We start from the raw sequence: 20,035 nt of genomic DNA, 5'->3' as shown, positions 1-20,035 counted from the left end.
CCTGTAAATATCAGTATTGTGCAGATGTAGCAGTCTGTACCCAGTAAATATCAGTATTGTGCAGATGTAGTAGTCTGCACCCAGTAAATATCAGTATTGTGCAGATGTAGTAGTCTGTACCCAGTAAATATCAGTATTGTGCAGATGTAGTAGTCTGTACCCAGTGAATATCAGTATTGTGCAGATGTAGTAGTCTGTACCCAGTAAATATCAGTATTGTGCAGATGTAGTAGTCTGTACCCAGTGAATATCAGTATTGTGCAGATGTAGTAGTCTGTACCCTGTAAATATCAGTATTGTGCAGATGTAGTAGTCTGTACCCAGTGAATATCAGTATTGTGCAGATGTAGTAGTCTGCACCCAGTAAATATCAGTATTGTGCAGATGTAGCAGTCTGTACCCAGTGAATATCAGTATTGTGCAGATGTAGTAGTCTGTACCCTGTAAATATCAGTATTGTGCAGATGTAGTAGTCTGCACCCAGTAAATACCAGTATTGTGCAGATGTAGTAGTCTGTACCCTGTAAATATCAGTGTTGTTCAGATGTAGTAGTCTGTACCCTGTAAATATCAGTATTGTGCAGATGTAGTAGTCTGTACCCAGTGAATATCAGAATTGTGCAGATGTAGTAGTCTGCACCCAGTAAATATCAGTGTTGTGCAGATGTAGTAGTCTGTACCCTGTAAATATCAGTATTGTGCAGATGTAGCAGTCTGCACCCAGTGAATATCAGTATTGTGCAGATGTAGTAGTCTGCACCCAGTAAATATCAGTATTGTGCAGATGTAGTAGTCTGTACCCAGTAAATATCAGTATTGTGCAGATGTAGTAGTCTGCACCCAGTAAATATCAGTGTTGTGCAGATGTAGTAGTCTGTACCCTGTAAATATCAGTATTGTGCAGATGTAGTAGTCTGTACCCTGTAAATATCAGTATTGTGCAGATGTAGTAGTCTGCACCCAGTAAATATCAGTATTGTGCAGATGTAGTAGTCTGTACCCAGTAAATATCAGTGTTGTGCAGATGTAGTAGTCTATACCCTGTAAATATCAGTATTGTGCAGATGTAGTAGTCTATACCCTGTAAATATCAGTATTGTGCAGATGTAGTAGTCTGTACCCTGTAAATATCAGTATTGTGCAGATGTAGCAGTCTGTACCCAGTGAATATCAGTATTGTGCAGATGTAGTAGTCTGTACCCTGTAAATATCAGTATTGTGCAGATGTAGCAGTCTGTACCCAGTGAATATCAGTATTGTGCAGATGTAGCAGTCTGCACCCAGTAAATATCAGTATTGTGCAGATGTAGTAGTCTGTACCCTGTAAATATCAGTATTGTGCAGATGTAGTAGTCTGCACCCAGTAAATATCAGTATTGTGCAGATGTAGTAGTCTGTACCCTGTAAATATCAGTATTGTGCAGATGTAGCAGTCTGTACCCAGTAAATATCAGTATTGTGCAGATGTAGTAGTCTGTACCCAGTGAATATCAGTATTGTGCAGATGTAGTAGTCTGTACCCTGTAAATATCAGTATTGTGCAGATGTAGTAGTCTGTACCCAGTGAATATCAGTATTGTGCAGATGTAGTAGTCTGTACCCAGTGAATATCAGTATTGTGCAGATGTAGTAGTCTGCACCCAGTAAATATCAGTGTTGTGCAGATGTAGTAGTCTGTACCCTGTAAATATCAGTATTGTGAAGATGTAGTAGTCTGCACCCAGTGAATATCAGTATTGTGCAGATGTAGTAGTCTGTACCCTGTAAATATCAGTATTGTGCAGATGTAGTAGTCTGTACCCTGTAAATATCAGTATTGTGCAGATGTAGTAGTCTGCACCCAGTGAATATCAGTATTGTGCAGATGTAGTAGTCTGTACCCTGTAAATATCAGTATTGTGCAGATGTAGCAGTCTGTACCCAGTGAATATCAGTATTGTGCAGATGTAGTAGTCTGTACCCAGTGAATATCAGTATTGTGCAGATGTAGTAGTCTGTACCCTGTAAATATCAGTATTGTGCAGATGTAGCAGTCTGTACCCTGTAAATATCAGTATTGTGCAGATGTAGCAGTCTGCACCCAGTGAATATCAGTATTGTGCAGATGTAGCAGTCTGTACCCAGTGAATATCAGTATTGTACAGATGTAGTAGTCTGTACCTAGTAAATACAGTGAGTACGGAAAGTATTCAGACCCCTTTAAATTTTTCACTCTTTGTTTCATTGCAGCCATTTGGTAAATTCAAAAAAGTTCATTTTTTTTCTCATTAATGTACACTCTGCACCCCATCTTGAAAAAAAAAAACAAATTTAGAAATGTTTGCAAATTTATTAAAAAATAAAAAATAAAACATCACATGGTCAAAAGTATTCAGACCCTTTGCTCAGTATTGAGTAGAAGCATCCTTATGAGCTAGTACAGCCATGAGTCCTCTTGGGAATGATGCAACAAGTTTTTCACACCTGGATTTGGGGATCCTTTGCGATTCTTCCTTGCAGATCCTCTTCAGTTCCATCAGGTTGGATGGTGAACGTTGGTGGACAGCCATTTTCAGGTCTCTCCAGAGATGCTCCATTGGGTTTAGGTCAGGGCTCTGGCTGGGCCAGTCAAGAACGGTCACAGAGTTGTTCTGAAGACACTCCTTTGTTATTTTATCTGTGTGCTTAGGGTCATTGTCTTGCTGGAAGGTGAACCTTCGGCCAAGGCTGAGGTCCAGAGCACTCTGGAAGAGGGTTTCATCCAGGATATCTCTCTTCTTGGCCACATTCATGTCTTCTTCAATGACAACCAGTCATCTTGTCCCTGCAGCTGAAAAACACCCCCATAGCATGATGCTGCCACCACCATGTTTCACTGTTGGGATGGTATTGGGCAGGTGATGAGCAGTGCCTGGTTTTCTCCACACATACCGCTTAGAATTATCACCAAAACGGTCTATCTTCGTCTCATCAGACCAGAGAATCTTATTTCTCATAGTCTGGAAGTCCTTCATGTGTTTTTTAGCAAACTCTATGCGGGCTTTCATGTGTCTTGCACTGAGGAGAGCCTTCTGTCGGGCCACTCTGCCATAAAGGCCTGACTAGTGGAGAGCTGCAGTGATAGTTGACTCTGTGGAACTTTCTCCTATCTCTCTACTGCATCTCTGGAGCTCAGCCACAGCGATCTTGGGGTTCTTCTTTACCTCTCACCAAGGCTCTTCTCCCACGATTGCTCAGTTTGGCTGGACAGCCAGGTCTAGGAAGACTTCTGGTGGTCCCAAACTTCTTCCATTTAAGGATTTTGGAGGCCACTGTGCTCTTAGGAACCTTGAGTACTGCAGAAATTCTTTTGTAACCTTGGCCAGATCTGTGCCTTGCCACAATTCTGTCTCTGAGCTCCTTGGCCAGTTCCTTTGACCTCATGATTCTCATTTGGTCTGACATGCACTGTGAGCTGTGAGGTCTTATATAGACAGGTGTGCGCCTTTCCAAATCAAGTCCTATCAGTTTAATTAAACACAGCTGGACTCCAATGAAGGAATAGAACCATCTCAAGGAGGATCACAAAGAAACAGACAGCATGTGACTTAAATATGAATGTATGAGCAAAGGGTCTGAATACGTATGACCATGTGATATTTCAGTTTTTCTTTTTAATAAATTTTCAAAAATTTCTACATTTGTTTTTTTTTTCAGTCAAGATGGGGTGCAGAGTGTACATTAATGAGAATAAAAGAAACTTTTTTAAAATTACGAAATGGCTGAAATGAAACAGTGAAAAATTTAAAGGGGTCTGAATACTTTCCGTACCCACTGTATCAATATTGTGCAGATGTAGCAGTCTGTACCCAGTAACTAACAGTATTGTGGAGATGTAGTAGTCTGTACCCAGTAAATAACAGTATTGTGGAGATGTAGCAGTCTGTACCCTGTAAACATCAGTATTGTGCAGATATAGTAGGCTGTGCCCAGTAAATATCAGTATTGTGCAGATGTAGTAGTCTGTACCCAGTGAATATCAGTATTGTGCAGATGTAACAGTCTGTACCCAGTGAATATCAGTATTGTGCAGATGTAACAGTCTGTACCCAGTGAATATCAGAATTGTGCAGATGTAACAGTCTGTACCCTGTAAATATCAGTATTGTGCAGATGTAGCAGTCTGTACCCAGTAAATATCAGTATTGTGCAGATGTAGCAGTCTGTACCCAGTGAATATCAGTATTGTTCAGATGTAGTAGTCTGTACCCTGTAAATATCAGTATTGTGCAGATGTAGCAGTCTGTACCCAGTGAATATCAGTATTGTGCAGATGTAACAGTCTGTACCCAGTGAATATCAGTATTGTGCAGATGTCGCAGTCTGTACCCAGTGAATATCAGTATTGTGCAGATGTAACAGTCTGTACCCAGTGAATATCAGTATTGTGCAGATGTAGCAGTCTGTACCCAGTGAATATCAGTATTGTGCAGATGTAACAGTCTGTACCCAGTAAATATCAATATTGTGCAGATGTAGCAGTCTGTACCCAGTGAATATCAGTATTGTGCAGATGTCGCAGTCTGTACCCAGTGAATATTAGTATTGTGCAGATGTAGCAGTCTGTACCCAGTGAATATCAGTATTGTGCAGATGTAACAGTCTGTACCCAGTAAATATCAATATTGTGCAGATGTAGCAGTCTGTACCCAGTGAATATCAGTATTGTGCAGATGTAACAGTCTGTACCCAGTGAATATCAGTATTGTGCAGATGTAACAGTCTGTACCCAGTAAATATCAATATTGTGCAGATGTAGCAGTCTGTACCCAGTGAATATCAGTATTGTGCAGATGTAACAGTCTGTACCCAGTAAATATCAATATTGTGCAGATGTAGCAGTCTGTACCCAGTGAATATCAGTATTGTGCAGATGTCGCAGTCTGTACCCAGTGAATATCAGTATTGTGCAGATGTAGCAGTCTGTACCCAGTGAATATCAGTATTGTGCAGATGTAACAGTCTGTACCCAGTGAATATCAGTATAATGCAGATGTCGCAGTCTGTACCCAGTGAATATCAGAATTGTGCAGATCTAGCAGTCTGTACCCAGTGAATATCAGAATTGTGCAGATGTAGCAGTCTGTACCCAGTGAATATCAGTATTGTGCAGATGTAACAGTCTGTACCCAGTGAATATCAGAATTGTGCAGATGTAGCAGTCTGTACCCAGTGAATATCAGTATTGTGCAGATGTAACAGTCTGTACCCAGTGAATATCAGTATAATGCAGATGTCGCAGTCTGTACCCAGTGAATATCAGAATTGTGCAGATCTAGCAGTCTGTACCCAGTGAATATCAGAATTGTGCAGATGTAGCAGTCTGTACCCAGTGAATATCAGTATTGTGCAGATGTAACAGTCTGTACCCAGTGAATATCAGAATTGTGCAGATGTAGCAGTCTGTACCCAGTGAATATCAGTATAATGCAGATGTCGCAGTCTGTACCCAGTGAATATCAGTATTGTGCAGATGTAACAGTCTGTACCCAGTGAATATCAGTATTGTGCAGATGTAGCAGTCTGTACCCAGTGAATATCAGTATTGTGCAGATGTAACAGTCTGTACCCAGTGAATATCAGTATAATGCAGATGTCGCAGTCTGTACCCAGTGAATATCAGTATTGTGCAGATGTAACAGTCTGTACCCAGTGAATATCAGAATTGTGCAGATCTAGCAGTCTGTACCCAGTGAATATCAGAATTGTGCAGATGTAGCAGTCTGTACCCAGTGAATATCAGTATTGTGCAGATGTAACAGTCTGTACCCAGTGAATATCAGAATTGTGCAGATCTAGCAGTCTGTACCCAGTGAATATCAGAATTGTGCAGATGTAGCAGTCTGTACCCAGTGAATATCAGAATTGTGCAGATGTAGCAGTCTGTACCCAGTGAATATCAGTATTGTGCAGATGTAACAGTCTGTACCCAGTGAATATCAGTTGTAGCGTGGCTAAAGGTTGTATAGTCGACGGGAGGTATGTATCACAGAGAAGGCTTGTCGCTGTGATGTAACCCGGAGTGTTTTCTGTAATGCACATAAAGCAATAAGCAAGTGTTTAAGTACCGTATATACTCGAGTATAAGCCGACCCGAGTATAAGCCGACCCCCCTAATTTTGCCACAAAAAACTGGGAAAACTTATTGACTCGAATATAAGCCTAGGATGGAAAATGCAGCAGCTACCGGTGAATTTCAAAATTAAAAATAGATACTCCATACCGTTCATTATGGCCCCATAGATGCTCCACATAAAGCTGTGCCATATATACAATGCTCTGCACCATTGCCCCATAGCTGTGCCATATATATAATGCTCTGCACCGTTGCCCCATAGCTGTGCCATATATATAATGCTCTGCACCATTGCCCCATAGCTGTGCCATATATATAATGCTCTGCATCGTTGCCCCATAGCTGTGCCATATAGTGCTCTGCACCGTTGCCCCATAGCTGTGCCATATAGTGCTCTGCACCATTGCCCCATAGCTGTGCCATATAGTGCTCTGCACCGTTGCCCCATAGCTGTGCCATATAGTGCTCTGCACCGTTGCCCCATAGATAGCTGTGCCATATAGTGCTCTGCACCATTGCCCCATAGCTGTGCCATATAGTGCTCTGCACCGTTGCCCCATAGATAGCTGTGCCATATAGTGCTCTGCACCGTTGCCCCATAGCTGTGCCATATAGTGCTCTGCACCGTTGCCCCATAGCTGTGCCATATAGTGCTCTGCACCGTTGCCCCATAGATACTCCACATAAATCTGTGCCATTGCTGCTGCTGCAATAAAAAAAAAAAAACACATACTCACCTCTCTTGCTTGCAGCTCCTCAGCGTCCCGGCATATTCACCTGTCCTCGTTCCACACGCCGGGCGTCGCGCCATCTTCCCGGCGTCTCTCCGCACTGACTGATCAGGCAGAGGGCGCCGCGCACACTATATGCGTCATCGCGCCCTCTGACCTGCACAGTCAGTGAGGAGAGACGCCGGGAAGATGGCCCGGCGCCCGGCGTGTGGAACGAGGACAGGTGAATATGACATACTTACCTGCTCCCGGCGTCCCGCTCCTTCCCCCGGACAGCTGGTCTTCGGTGCCGCAGCCTCTTCCTCTATCAGCGGTCACCGGCATCGTCATTAGAGAAATGAATAGGCGGCTCCGCCCCTATGGGAGGTGGAGCAGCCTATTCATTTCTCTAATGAGCGGTCCCATGTGACCGCTCAGGGGAAGAGGCTGCGGCACCCGGAGACCGTGGGACGGGCAGGGGGAGCGCCAGGAACGCCGGAACTAGGTGAGTATATGACAGTGCTCACCCGCCGACCCCACCACCGATCATGACTCGAGTATAAGCCGAGAGGGGCACTTTCAGCCCAAAAATTTGGGCTGAAAATCTCGGCTTATACTCGAGTATATACGGTATATTTGGGTCCGGGTTACGGGTAGCTATGAGAGATGGGAGGGTCTGGCTACCCATATACCTCACCCCTGGGTAAGGGGCATAACCATGCCTATCTATGTTTGTTTCAGGACCCGTGGTGATGTCAGAACCACATGTCTAATCATGTGATGGGTTCCTGGGTGTGGTTTCAGGCTACATAATGGAGCTGTGTTTGGCTTATGGCAGTGAGTGTTTAGGAATCCGTCAGTGTGGACAGAGATCCCTGTGTCCAGGCGGGACACTACAGACAGGAGTCTGTGTGTGTGGAGGAGAAAGCCCCCACAGTGTGTTAAGGCTCCAGGACTGAGCCTGAAGAGCTGGACTCTTGTATTCTCCTTTCCTGAGCTAAAGGCTATTTGTTTACCTGTTGTTCACGCTGTTATGTGGTTTATGGAGCAATAAACCCACTTTACCGCAGAAGAGAATGTGGCTCCTGTTTCCTCCTAAGCACGTGAGCGAGTGAACCCCTACAATTGGTGTTTCGAATGCGGGCAACAATCCAAGGAACACAGGTTGCAGCGCTAGCTGGTCTGAGCCAGAGGAGTGGACGGTCTTGACAACCGTGAGTAAAGACTGACCGGGGTCAGTGAAAAACTGCTGTTTTGGGATACCTCTGAGGAGAAGAGGGATCCGGGAACCTGTGTGGCCGGCACCAACAGGTAACGGACAGGTGTCCGTGTGTACTGACCGGGGTCAGAGTGGAAGAAAACAGAGACAGTGCGTCTGGGCATCTCTGAGGCTGAGGGGTGTCCAGAAACCCGTGAAGTTGCCAACGGGTGACGGTCTGAAAACCGTGTATTGTACTGACCGGGGTCAGTGAAAAACTATGTTTGGGCTGTGTGTAAAGCTGGGTGCATAACAGACCGGAGTCTGTGGTGTTCTGACCGGGGTCAGTGAGAGACTGAGTTTTTTTTTTCCTGAGAGTCAGCTTGCTGTGGCTCGGTGGGGTCACGAAGGTGACAAGCGGCTTGCTGTGGATCGGCGGGTCCACAAAGTCTGCGGTACAGAGCCTTGTGAAGTGCAGTTGCAGCAAAGAGAGAAAAAAAAAGACATTGCTGATTTAGAGTGTGCAGACTCTTAAAGGGCCAGAGTCACATTGGTGTGCTGGGCGAACTGGGGCCTGAGAGTGCTGTGGGAAGTCCACGGGGTGTACCCCAGAGTGGGGTGGTGTCCCTAAAAGGGGGTGGAGTCCCAAAAACGGAGCAGTGCCCAAATAATTATGGTTGGCCATAAAGGGGCTGCGTCTCAAGAGGGGGTAGTTGCCCAAAAGGGGGTGGAGTCCCTAAAAGGGGTGGTGGCCCTAATGGAGAAAATGGTCCACAAGGGGGCAGTAACCCAAAAGGGGGTGCAGTCCAAAAAAGGGGCGGCGGCGAATTCGCTGATGAACTGTTGCCGGGTTCAGTGTTCGAACAGCGCATGTTCAGAATGTTGTACTGACTTTTCATCTGGCAAGATGACACAGAGCTGTTCTGTAGAAATCAATGGAGTGTGCGTGACTGGATCTCTGGACTCAGGGAGCCTGGTGACGCTGGTGAGCGCCAGACTCCCTGTCTATTTGATTCCCGGAAGGAAGATGGAAGTCCACTGCATTCATGGGGTCACTAGGGATTATCCGGTGTCCAGGGTTATCATTGAGACGCCCACTATTATTGCCAGCCATGATGTACCTGTAGTCTCAGATTTGCCATTCCCTGTTGTAATAGGCCAGGACTTTGAAAGGTTTTGAGACTTGTGGGAGGAAAGGGGAGTGTCTGATTGCTCAGAACGGACTCAGAATGACCCTAAGGGAGCCCCACCACAACAGGCGGCTGTAGTGATTCCGAGTGGTGTGATGTGTGAAAAGGAGATAGCGACACCTAAGGTCGATAATCCAGAGTTCCGGGTGACTGGAAGAAAGTGTGGATTTGACACTTGTGTAAATGGGGAATTGCTGTTCCAGGATGACAGAGTGAGAGGAGGTGACTCCTATCCAGACTGTGACTTGAGCGCAAAGGGAAAAGTGTGCAGTAAGGAGGAGCCGAGTAAAAATCACAGATCTTCCTCTCGTCGCGGGGGACGGAAAAAGGCGGGACAGGTTACACCCTCTGAGAAGAAAGATGATGAGGAAGAGACAGGGTCAGGTGCAGATAACGTTATTGTCCTTGATGAGGAGGTCACTTTATCTCTGACAAACCCTAGCACCGAGGTAGTTAGTGACGGGCTGGAGTTAGAACAGACCTGTAGTAGACCCACGTCTGCAATACCCAGAAAGAGTGAAGTGGCTCAGTATGAAGGCTCCAGAGTACCTGATGCTGAAGAGATGGAGAACTCTGAAGTTACCAAGAGCCCAGGAGAGACCATGGAGGTGGATGCAGAAACAGGTGGAACTCTGAAGAGGCAGAGTGTGGCTGGGCAAGAGACCCCGTCTGAAAGTTTAATTAAAGAACTGGTGGTGCGACATGTGCTAGCCAAAAGAGAGCAGGACCATGAGATAGAGCTGCTTAAAGAGACAGTCGAGCAAGAAAGGGTCCTGAGACTGGCGATTGAGCACAGAGTGGATGAACTGGAGAAGGAAGTCTCTGAGCTCAGAGGTCACCTATCAGTGTGTCAAACCGTGAATAGTGCCATATTGAAAAATGTGGGCTTGCTCAGAATGGCTCAAGAAAAGCATCAGCAGGAGCTTCTCCAGAGAGAGGAGGAACATCGCTGCCGGGCAGAGGAGTTGCCAATCCCCATCTTGGCGAAGGCTAAAGCAGAAGACAAGACTGAGGAAGAGTTTGTGCTAAAAGCGGAACAAGACAGTCACCCGGTCGTGACAGACGTCTTGATGGAAAGGTCAGAGGCAAAAAGGGAGCCATCTGTCTATTAAGAGAGTGAGACCCCGCTCTTCAAGACCATGATTGATGTACCCGAAGAGGTGCAAGAAGCCTGTACCGGTGAACGTGTGCATGAGGCCTTCAGAAAAGCAGTGGAAGCATGTAGTGTGCACTGGGCACCAGAGACTAAACAGTTGGTGATACTGTCGACTATGGAAGTCACAGTGAAGCGGGTGGCTATCCTGAGGGATATGCACCTACACTGCCTCCGTACAAAACAGAGGATCATTTTGAAGAATGATGAAGCCGTTCGACGTTTGGAGCTTGAAAGGAAAGCTCTTAGTCGGCTGGGCTTAGTGGAAGACACAGTACAAGTACCCAAAGTTCTGGTGGCGAAAGTCATTGGGAAACTTGGAAGAGTGATGCAGGAGATGGTGGATAAATCCGGTCTGAAGAGACTGAGGATACCGGCTGATGAAGAGGTCCAGGCCATGGGTGAAGATGGGATGGTTCCGTTCCTGGTTGTCGGATCCAGAGAGAGTCTTAGGAATATCCGCATGCTCCTGGAATATCGCATGGCATACCTAAGGGAGGTAGAACAGCTGAGACTTGAGAGACTACAAGTTAATAAACAGCTGCCAAAGAGGCGAAGAGGTGCTCTAAAGCCTGGAAGTCCTCAAGCTGAAGTTAACAGAGGATATAGACGTAAAGAGAAGAGCTGCTCTCCGAAGAAAGACAATAGGAGAGATCAACGACTGAGAGAGAACCGAAGATGGTCAGATGGAAGAGCTAGAAATAGTGACTCTTCAGTTAGCTCAGGGCTCAGTGACTTAAGCGGGAGATCCTGTAGCGGACGAGACGACAAGGGGTCATCGTTATCAATGGATGTGACGGAAAGGGATGACGAATACCGACGAAAGGGTTCAATAACAGGCCCTGACTTAGACAGACGGTTTGACTGTCAGGGACGACTGAGAAAGGGTCTCTAGTCGGTTTAGGATAAGTGCCAAGCCCCACGGCTTTAGGCAGAGGGGGGAGGTATGTAGCGTGTCTAAAGGTTGTATAGTCGACGGGAGGTATGTATCACAGAGAAGGCTTGTCGCTGTGATGTAACCCGGAGTGTTTTCTGTAATGCACATAAAGCAATAAGGAAGTGTTTAAGTATATTTGGGTCCGGGTTCCGGGTAGCTATGAGAGATGGGAGGGTCTGGCTACCCATATACCTCACCTATCTATGTTTGTTTCAGGACCTGTGGTGATGTCAGAACCACATGTCCAATCATGTGATGGGTTCCTGGGTGTGGTTTCAGGCTACATAATGGAGCTGTGTTTGGCTTATGGCAGTGAGTGTTTGGGAATCCGTCAGTGTGGACAGAGATCCCTGTGTCCAGGCGGGACACTACAGACAGGAGTCTGTGTGTGTGGAGGAGAAAGCCCCCACAGTGTGTTAAGGCTCCAGGACTGAGCCTGAAGGGCTGGACTCTTGTATTTTCCTTTCCTGAGCTAAAGGCTATTTGTTTACCTGTTGTTCACGCTGTTATGTGGTTTATGGAGCAATAAACCCACTTGAACGCAGAAGAGAATGTGGCTCCTGTTTCCTCCTAAGCACGTGAGCGAGTGAACCCCTACACAGTATTGTGCAGATGTAGCAGTCTGTACCCAGTGAATATCAGTATTGTGCAGATGTAACAGTCTGTACCCAGTGAATATCAGTATTGTGCAGATGTCGCAGTCTGTACCCAGTAAATATCAGTATTGTGCAGATGTAGCAGTCTGTACCCAGTGAATATCAGTATTGTGCAGATGTAGCAGTCTGTACCCAGTGAATATCAGTATTGTGCAAATGTAGCAGTCTGTACCCAGTAAATATCAGTACTGTGCAGATGTAGTAGTCTGTACCCAGTGAATATCAGTATTGTGCAGATGTAGCAGTCTGTACCCAGTGAATATCAGTATTGTGCAGATGTAGTAGTCTGTACCTAGTGAATATCAGTATTGTGCAGATGTCGCAGTCTGTACCCAGTGAATATCAGTATTGTGCAGATGTCGCAGTCTGTACCCAGTGAATATCAGTATTGTGCAGATGTCGCAGTCTGTACCCAGTGAATATCAGTATTGTGCAGATGGCGCAGTCTGTACCCAGTGAATATCAGTATTGTGCAGATGTAACAGTCTGTACCCAGTGAATATCAGTATTGTGCAGATGTAGTAGTCTGTACCCAGTAAATGTGTTTTGTTCGTTTGCAGCTTTTTGTGCAAAGTAATAAGAAACACCAACAAATATATTAAAATAAATAGCAGGGATGATTGGTAACCCGCTCCTCCGCAATTACCCAGTATCATTCGTGACTGTATTGTTCGCTTTCCCCTATACAATTGATGTTGCACAGAGAAATGTTGTAAATGTCACTTCCTATCCTGATACTACTGTCATACACTCTGCATTACTAGTTATTGCTTTTTCATCACTGATGTTTTGTGTGTAATTGTATGTGTTCAGTTCTGAAGAGGGGATAATTACAGACCATAACATTTACCTTGGAAATACACAGCGAGACCTCAGGAGTTTAATTCTGCTTTGTGTTTCCCGTTCCCCCCTGTAGACTGAGAACACCTGTAAGGTTCCATGTAAGCACATTAACATAGAGTTAATTATCCTGATTAGAGAAAGTCCTTTCATGCTCGGAGGCTGCAGCGTACTATGGCGGCCCTTTGAAGAGACTGCGTATATTGGCCCTCTTCTAATGTGGGCAATTTTCTCTGAAGCACTGGTAATTATATATAATAAAATGCTTGTCCTCTCTAAGATCTTATATTATTTACATCTGCCTGATCATCCAACAAAGGTGCATGATATGGAGGGCGCCAGAGGGGTAAAACAGGAGCCTTTTATGGACAATTTGGGGTGGTTATGGTAAGTGGAGCTAGACCGGACTGGGTAAAACTTTCCCGATCCGAACCATGTATGATATATATCTTTAAAATATGACCTCTTATAATAATACCCACATAATATAACTAACAACATCTGGCAGTTGTGGGGATCTAGGGTGGCAAAATATAGATAGAAGTATTCTACAAAGAACCAAAATACCTCAATGAGCCTTTCATCAGGGCCTCAGTGCTGACCCCTGTATGCCTCAGCTCTGGAGCTAACAACATCAAAATACCATTGAGCTCGTGTATCAATATTTCGGGAAAATAGACCATAAGAAAACATGTAGTGTGAACTGTCCGTTTAATTAATACTTTAGTGCCCACAGCCCAGACGGTTTTCCTTTTCTATAAGGGGATGGCAAAGCTCGAAACCTATCTAAGCATTTTCGTCTGCTAAACATGAAGTATGTCTGATAGGTTAGGTCTGCTGTACAGTCGCTGAATTTCTCCTGGTAAAGATTATCCTGGAAGATGGCACCTGTCAAAACCATTTTAGTCATGGTTCTCCTCAGTATTGGACTAGGGTGCCAAGGGCCCACCAGTAACAAACTCCAGGGGCCCCACTTTTCAACTACATGCAAATGCGACATTATCGTCAATCACTAATGTATATAACAATGAACTGGGTAGATTGATAAATGAATAAGATGCTGCCTTTATCTGTACATAGTGATGATGCAAGTATATAGTGTCAAGTCCTGCTCATATTAAGGTACCGTCACACTCAGCGACGCTGTGGCGATATGGGGGGTGGGGTTAGAACAGTTAGTAATTTAAGAAAGAATAGAGGTACAGAGAGTAACATCAAGTGCATGTATACTAATGCTAGAAGCCTCGCCAACAAAATGGACGAATTAGAACTAATGTTGTTGGAGCATAATTATGACATGGTGGGGATATCTGAGACGTGGCTGGATGAGAGCCATGACTGGGCTGTTAACTTGCAGGGCTATAGCCTGTTCAGAAATGACTGTACAGATAAGCGAGGGGGAGGGGTGTGTCTGTATGTAAAATCTTCCTTAAAACCCATCCTGCGTGATAATATAGGTGAATTTAATGAAAATGTAGAGTCCCTGTGGGTGGAGATAAGGGGAGGGGGAAAAAATAATAAAATACTGATAGGGATTTGTTATAAATCTCCAAAAATAATGGAAGCAATGGAGAATAGCCTCGTAAAGCAAATAGATGAAGCTGCGACTCAAGGAGAAGTCATTATTATGGGGGACTTCAACTACCCTGAAATAGATTGGGGAACAGAAACCTGCAGTTCCAGCAAAGGTAATCGGTTTTTGACAACTATGAGAGACAATTACCTTTCACAACTGGTTCAGGACCCAACAAGGAGGGGGGCACTGCTAGACCTAATATTAACCAACAGGCCAGACCGCATATCAAATATAAGGGTTGGGGGTCACTTGGGGAATAGTGATCACAAAACAATAAGTTTTCATGCAACCTTTAATAAGATGGGTAGTAGGGGGGTGACAAGGACACTAAACTTCAGGAGGGCAAATTTCCAACGGATGAGAGAGAGGATTTTGGTGCAATTAACTGGGACGATATCCTGAGACACAAAAATACACAAAGAAAATGGGAGACGTTTATTAGCATCCTGGATAGGACCTGTGCACAGTATATACCGTATGGGAATAAACATACTAGAAATAGGAGGAAACCAATATGGCTAAATAGAGCTGTAAGGGGCGCAATAAGGGACAAAAAGAAAGCATTTAGAGAATTAAAGGAAGTAGGTAGTGAGGAGGCATTAAATAAATACAGAAAATTAAATAAATTCTGTAAAAAGCAAATCAAGGCAGCAAAGATTGAGACAGAGAGACTCATTGCCAGAGAGAGTAAAAATAATCCCAAAATATTCTTTAACTATATAAATAGTAAGAAACTAAAAAATGACAGTGTTGGCCCCCTTAAAAATAGTCTGGGTGAAATGGTGGATGAGGATGAGGAAAAAGACAATATGCTAAATGACTTTTTTTCATCAGTATTTACAAAAGAAAATCCCATGGCAGACAAAATGACTAGTGATAAAAATTCCCCATTAAATGTCACCTGCTTAACCCAGCAGGAAGTACAGCGGCGTCTAAAAATAACTAAAATTGACAAATCTCCGGGCCCGGATGGGATACACCCCCGAGTACTGCAGGAACTAAGTACAGTCATTGATAGACCATTATTTTTAATCTTTAAAGACTCCATAATAACAGGGTCTGTACCACAGGACTGGCGTATAGCAAATGTGGTGCCAATATTCAAAAAAGGGGCAAAAACTGAACTCGGTAATTATAGGCCAGTAAGCTTAACCTCTACTGTGGGTAAAATCCTGGAGGGCATTCTAAGGGATACTATACTGGAGTATCTGAAGAGGAATAACCTTATGACCCAGTATCAGCACGGGTTTACTAGGGACCGTTCATGTCAGACTAATTTGATCAGCTTCTATGAAGAGGTAAGTTCCGGACTGGACCAAGGGAACCCAGTGGACGTAGTGTATATGGACTTTTCCAAAGCTTTTGATACGGTGCCACACAAAAGGTTGTTACATAAAATGAGAGTAATGGGGATAGGGGAAAATATGTGTAAGTGGGTTGAGAGCTGGCTCAGGGATAGGAAACAAAGGGTGGTTATTAATGGAGCACACTCGGACTGGGTTGCGGTTAGCAGTGGGGTACCACAGGGGTCAGTATTGGGCCCTCTTCTTTTTAACATATTTATTAATGACCTTGTAGGGGGCATTCAGAGTAGAATTTCAATATTTGCAGATGATACTAAACTCTGCAGGGTAATCTATACAGGGGAGGACAATTTTATATTACAGGATGATTTATGTAAACTAGAAGCTTGGGCTGATAAATGGCAAATGAGCTTTAATGGGGATAAATGTAAGGTCATGCACTTGGGTAGAAGTAATAAGATGTATAACTATGTGCTTAATTCTAAAACTCTGGGCAAAACCGTCAATGAAAAAGACCTGGGTATATGGGTGGATGACAAACTCATATTCAGTGGCCAGTGTCAGGCAGCTGCTTCAAAGGCAAATAAAATAATGGGATGTATTAAAAGAGGCATAGATGCTCATGAGGAGAACATAATTTTACCTCTATACAAGTCACTAGTTCGACCACACTTAGAATACTGTGCACAGTTCTGGTCTCCGGTGTATAAGAAAGACATAGCTGAACTGGAGCAGGTGCAGAGAAGAGCGACCAAGGTTATTAGAGGACTGGGGGGTCTGCAATACCAAGATAGGTTATTACACTTGGGGCTATTTAGTTTGGAAAAACGAAGACTAAGGGGTGATCTTATTTTAATGTATAAATATATGAGGGGACAGTACAAAGACCTTTCTGATGATCTTTTTAATCATAGACCGGTGACAGGGACAAGGGGGCATCCTCTACGTTTGGAGGAAAGAAGGTTTAAGCATAATAACAGACGCGGGTTCTTTACTGTAAGAGCAGTGAGACTATGGAACTCTCTGCCGTATGATGTTGTAATAAGTGATTCATTAATTAAATTTAAGAGGGGACTGGATGCCTTTCTGGAAAAGTATAATGTTACAGGGTATATACACTAGATTCCTTGATAAGGCGTTGATCCAGGGAACTAGTCTGATTGCCGTATGTGGAGTCGGGAAGGAATTTTTTTCCCCATGGTGGAGTTACTCTTTGCCACATGGGTTTTTTTTGCCTTCCTCTGGATCAACATGTTAGGGCATGTTAGGTTAGGCTATGGGTTGAACTAGATGGACTTACAGTCTTCCTTCAACCTTAATAACTATGTAACTATGTAACTATGATATAGACAACGAGCCGACCTAAACTAGATCGCTGGAGCGTCGCTGTTTAGGTCGCTGTAGAGACGTCAAACACAGCAACTCCAGAACGATGCAGGAGCGATCCAGTGACGTAACGGCGACTCACTTCTCGTTCTCGCTGGTTGTTAGCTCCATGTCAAACATTGCTGGCGTCGTTGCTTTTGATGTCAAACATGACGATACACGCCGACCTGGCGACGAAATAAAGTTCTGGACTTCTAGCTCCGACCAGCGATGGCACAGCGGGATCCAGATCGCTGCTGCGTGTCAAACACAACGAGATCGCTATCCAGGACGCTGCAACGTCACGGATTGTTGTCGTTCTCGTTGCAAAGTTGCTGAGTGTGACGGTACCTTAAGAGAGTGCAGCCCACCAGACGATTCTCCTGCTCTCCTGTGAGCCAGTCCAAGCCTAGTCCTCCTAAACTGTCAGCTTGTATGGCAAGCTATCCTAGATGCTAAGGCCCCTTACCTTTCATTATAAGAGTGAAGGAGATGATTTTGATATAATGTCATGTTCTGATTTGCTCTCCCTTATAATGATACAACTAAAACGAGAACTAAATATCTACAAGTTACAATATCTATTATCTTGTGCTCTGCAGGTTTACACAAAGCAGATGGCAGATGTTCCTCAGACCCTCAAGACGACTGCCCCCCATCAAAGCCTCTCGGCATCTTATCTCTGCAGCCTAGACTCAAATGGTAAGAATAATAACTTGAGTTACTAAGTTCATTTAGCTTTTTGGATACCAGATCATTTCTGACATCCATGTAGAGGAGTGTACAGAAAGCTATACAATCATAATGCTAACATGAATGTAGGAGTCGGGAAGGAATTTTTTTTCCCCAATGTGGAGCTTACTCTTTGCCACATGGTTTTTTTTTGCCTTCCTCTGGATCAACATGTTAGGGCATGTTAGGTTAGGCTATGGGTTGAACTAGATGGACTTAAAGTCTTCCTTCAACCTTAATAACTATGTAACTATGTAAAAGGTGGTATATTGAAAACTTCCCTCTGGTACATAGAACATTCATAATCTTCAGTGTTGAGCATGTGAGGGGTGTACACCTCCTGGATATGAATATTACATTACATTACCTTACACACTGCTGTGAAGAAGATAGACTCAGCCTTTATGGGTCTTCCCATTAGTTGAGCGATATATTGGGTAAGTTTGAGGGTGGTTATTCACACTAGGTGAATGTCAGCAGAATCCATCAAGGCCGACCATCTAATGGATTTTGGGGTCCCCAACTGTCCTCAAATGTTATGGAGAAAAAGTGTGGTATGTTGCATTTGAACATGCCTGAACCTTTGCTTCTCAACATCGTCTGAATCTGATGAGAAGAGTAGACGAGTATTGGAGGCGTGATGGCATGTTAGAAAACATTTTCATTCCAGCTGGCTTTTTTCAAAGGAGCAATTGGCTTATGATTTCCTATACTTGGAGTTCACATGTTACAATAAGGGTATGTGCACACTTTGTAGCAAGAAAAACGCTGCCTAAAATATGCACGTTCTTGCCTTATTTTTGCATACATGCTTTTGTCTTTTAATGCATTTTTCCCCATTCATTTGAATGAGTGAAAAACGCTGCAAAAATGCTGAAAGAGTTGACATGCTGCAGATTTGGATCAGCAAGGAAAAAATAAGGACCAAATCTCATTCACTTTGCTGGTACAGTAAAAACGCTGTTTTTTTTTTTCACGCCAAAAACACAATCTGTGAACATACCCTTAGCAAGCTTTTTTAAAAAATTTTAAGAACTTTTTGTTCTGATCAAAGTAGAAAAATCTCTGTGTGGACGCACTGATCTTATATTCTAGAAGTACAATAAGTGCTAGATACAAGAAGAAAGTGCGAGTAGTCAGCTCACCCATGTGATGTTTGTCGCTGATTGGAGATTCCGTGCACGGAGCACTCGGAGGCATTCATAAATAGGACCATTTATCAGAAACAGGTATCCAGCAACAGGAATCTGTTACAAACATGTCTTTATTGTATGCAATTAAAGCTTACAGATATTTTCCCCATGTGTCTTGTGAGCCGTAATACGACACACATTACTGATTGCTCTATCATCATGGTGAAGTGGTAATCCGAAATGTGTAGTGTGTTACAGTTCACAAGATAAGTGGGCAAAGTATCTGGAAGATGGAATCGCATATAATAAAAAAATGTTTCTAAGAGATTCCTGTTGCTGGATACCTGTTTTCTGATGAGTAGTAGAGTAAATACCTTATGCGGAAAGCATGACTTTGAGTATTCCTAGCGTGTAGGTCACACGTGCATATGTTCTTATTAATTTGCTTGAAACAATCGTTTTTTGTTTTCAGTATTCTGAAAGAATCAGCTTCAGGAGAAATCTTTTTAAAGTGAGTCTGGAAGACTCCTGCTTAATCAGACAAGCATTCGGATATTATTTTGTTGGGATGCTGGAAGATATTTGCTAATACAAAACTGTTTTCTCCATAGAGATCTGTGCAGATCAGTGCAGATTTTGTTCATCATTCATTGCTCTATCTATATTGTTCCTTAATACTAATGCAATTAGGAGTAGGGAATTTTAAAGCAGCCCTGAAATATCATGTATAGTATATATGATAATCGTGTAATCTCTCTTCTTCCAGATGTCGTCTATTGTTGCTTATTTGTCACAATGAGTTGTTACTTGGCTTAAAAGTGTAATATTAAAAATAAATCCAAACATTTCTAAACTGTGTTAAAAAGAGGTAAAATCATAATCTCTGCTCTCACTAAATAGCGATGCGGAATCAAAGTGAACACTAAGAATAAGATGTCCTAATATGTGTGTGTCTTTAGGTCTCACTTGTGCTGCTGTCTGGTTGTAATTCCTACGGACTCTGCAGATGAGGTTGCAGAAAGTGGATATGTCCACTAATCCACCGTGACGGATTCATCCAGTGTCGATGAGTGGCGACTCCCAGATCAGCGTGGTTATGGAGATCCAGGGGCGCTCTGGACGTTAGCATGTGTTCTTGGAGTTGGCA

The 20,035-nt window shown here is 43.8% G+C and overlaps 1 protein-coding gene across 1 annotated transcript in view; it reads left to right on the top strand.

Annotated features, from left to right (window-relative positions):
- SKOR1 (SKI family transcriptional corepressor 1) overlaps nucleotides 1-20,035 on the top strand; it is a 66,815-nt gene that overhangs the window by 13,776 nt on the left and 33,004 nt on the right. Inside the window, exon 3 of the mRNA XM_077263249.1 lies at nucleotides 17,626-17,725. Within this exon, the coding sequence (XP_077119364.1) occupies nucleotides 17,626-17,725 (100 nt within the window). The remainder of the gene's footprint in view (nucleotides 1-17,625; nucleotides 17,726-20,035) is intronic.

The sequence above is a fragment of the Ranitomeya variabilis genome, chromosome 5 (genome assembly GCF_051348905.1).
Source record: "Ranitomeya variabilis isolate aRanVar5 chromosome 5, aRanVar5.hap1, whole genome shotgun sequence".
NCBI classification, from domain to species: Eukaryota; Metazoa; Chordata; class Amphibia; order Anura; family Dendrobatidae; genus Ranitomeya; species Ranitomeya variabilis.
The sequence above is the reverse complement of the archived record's forward strand: the minus strand, read 5'-3'. Positions and strand labels throughout refer to the sequence as shown.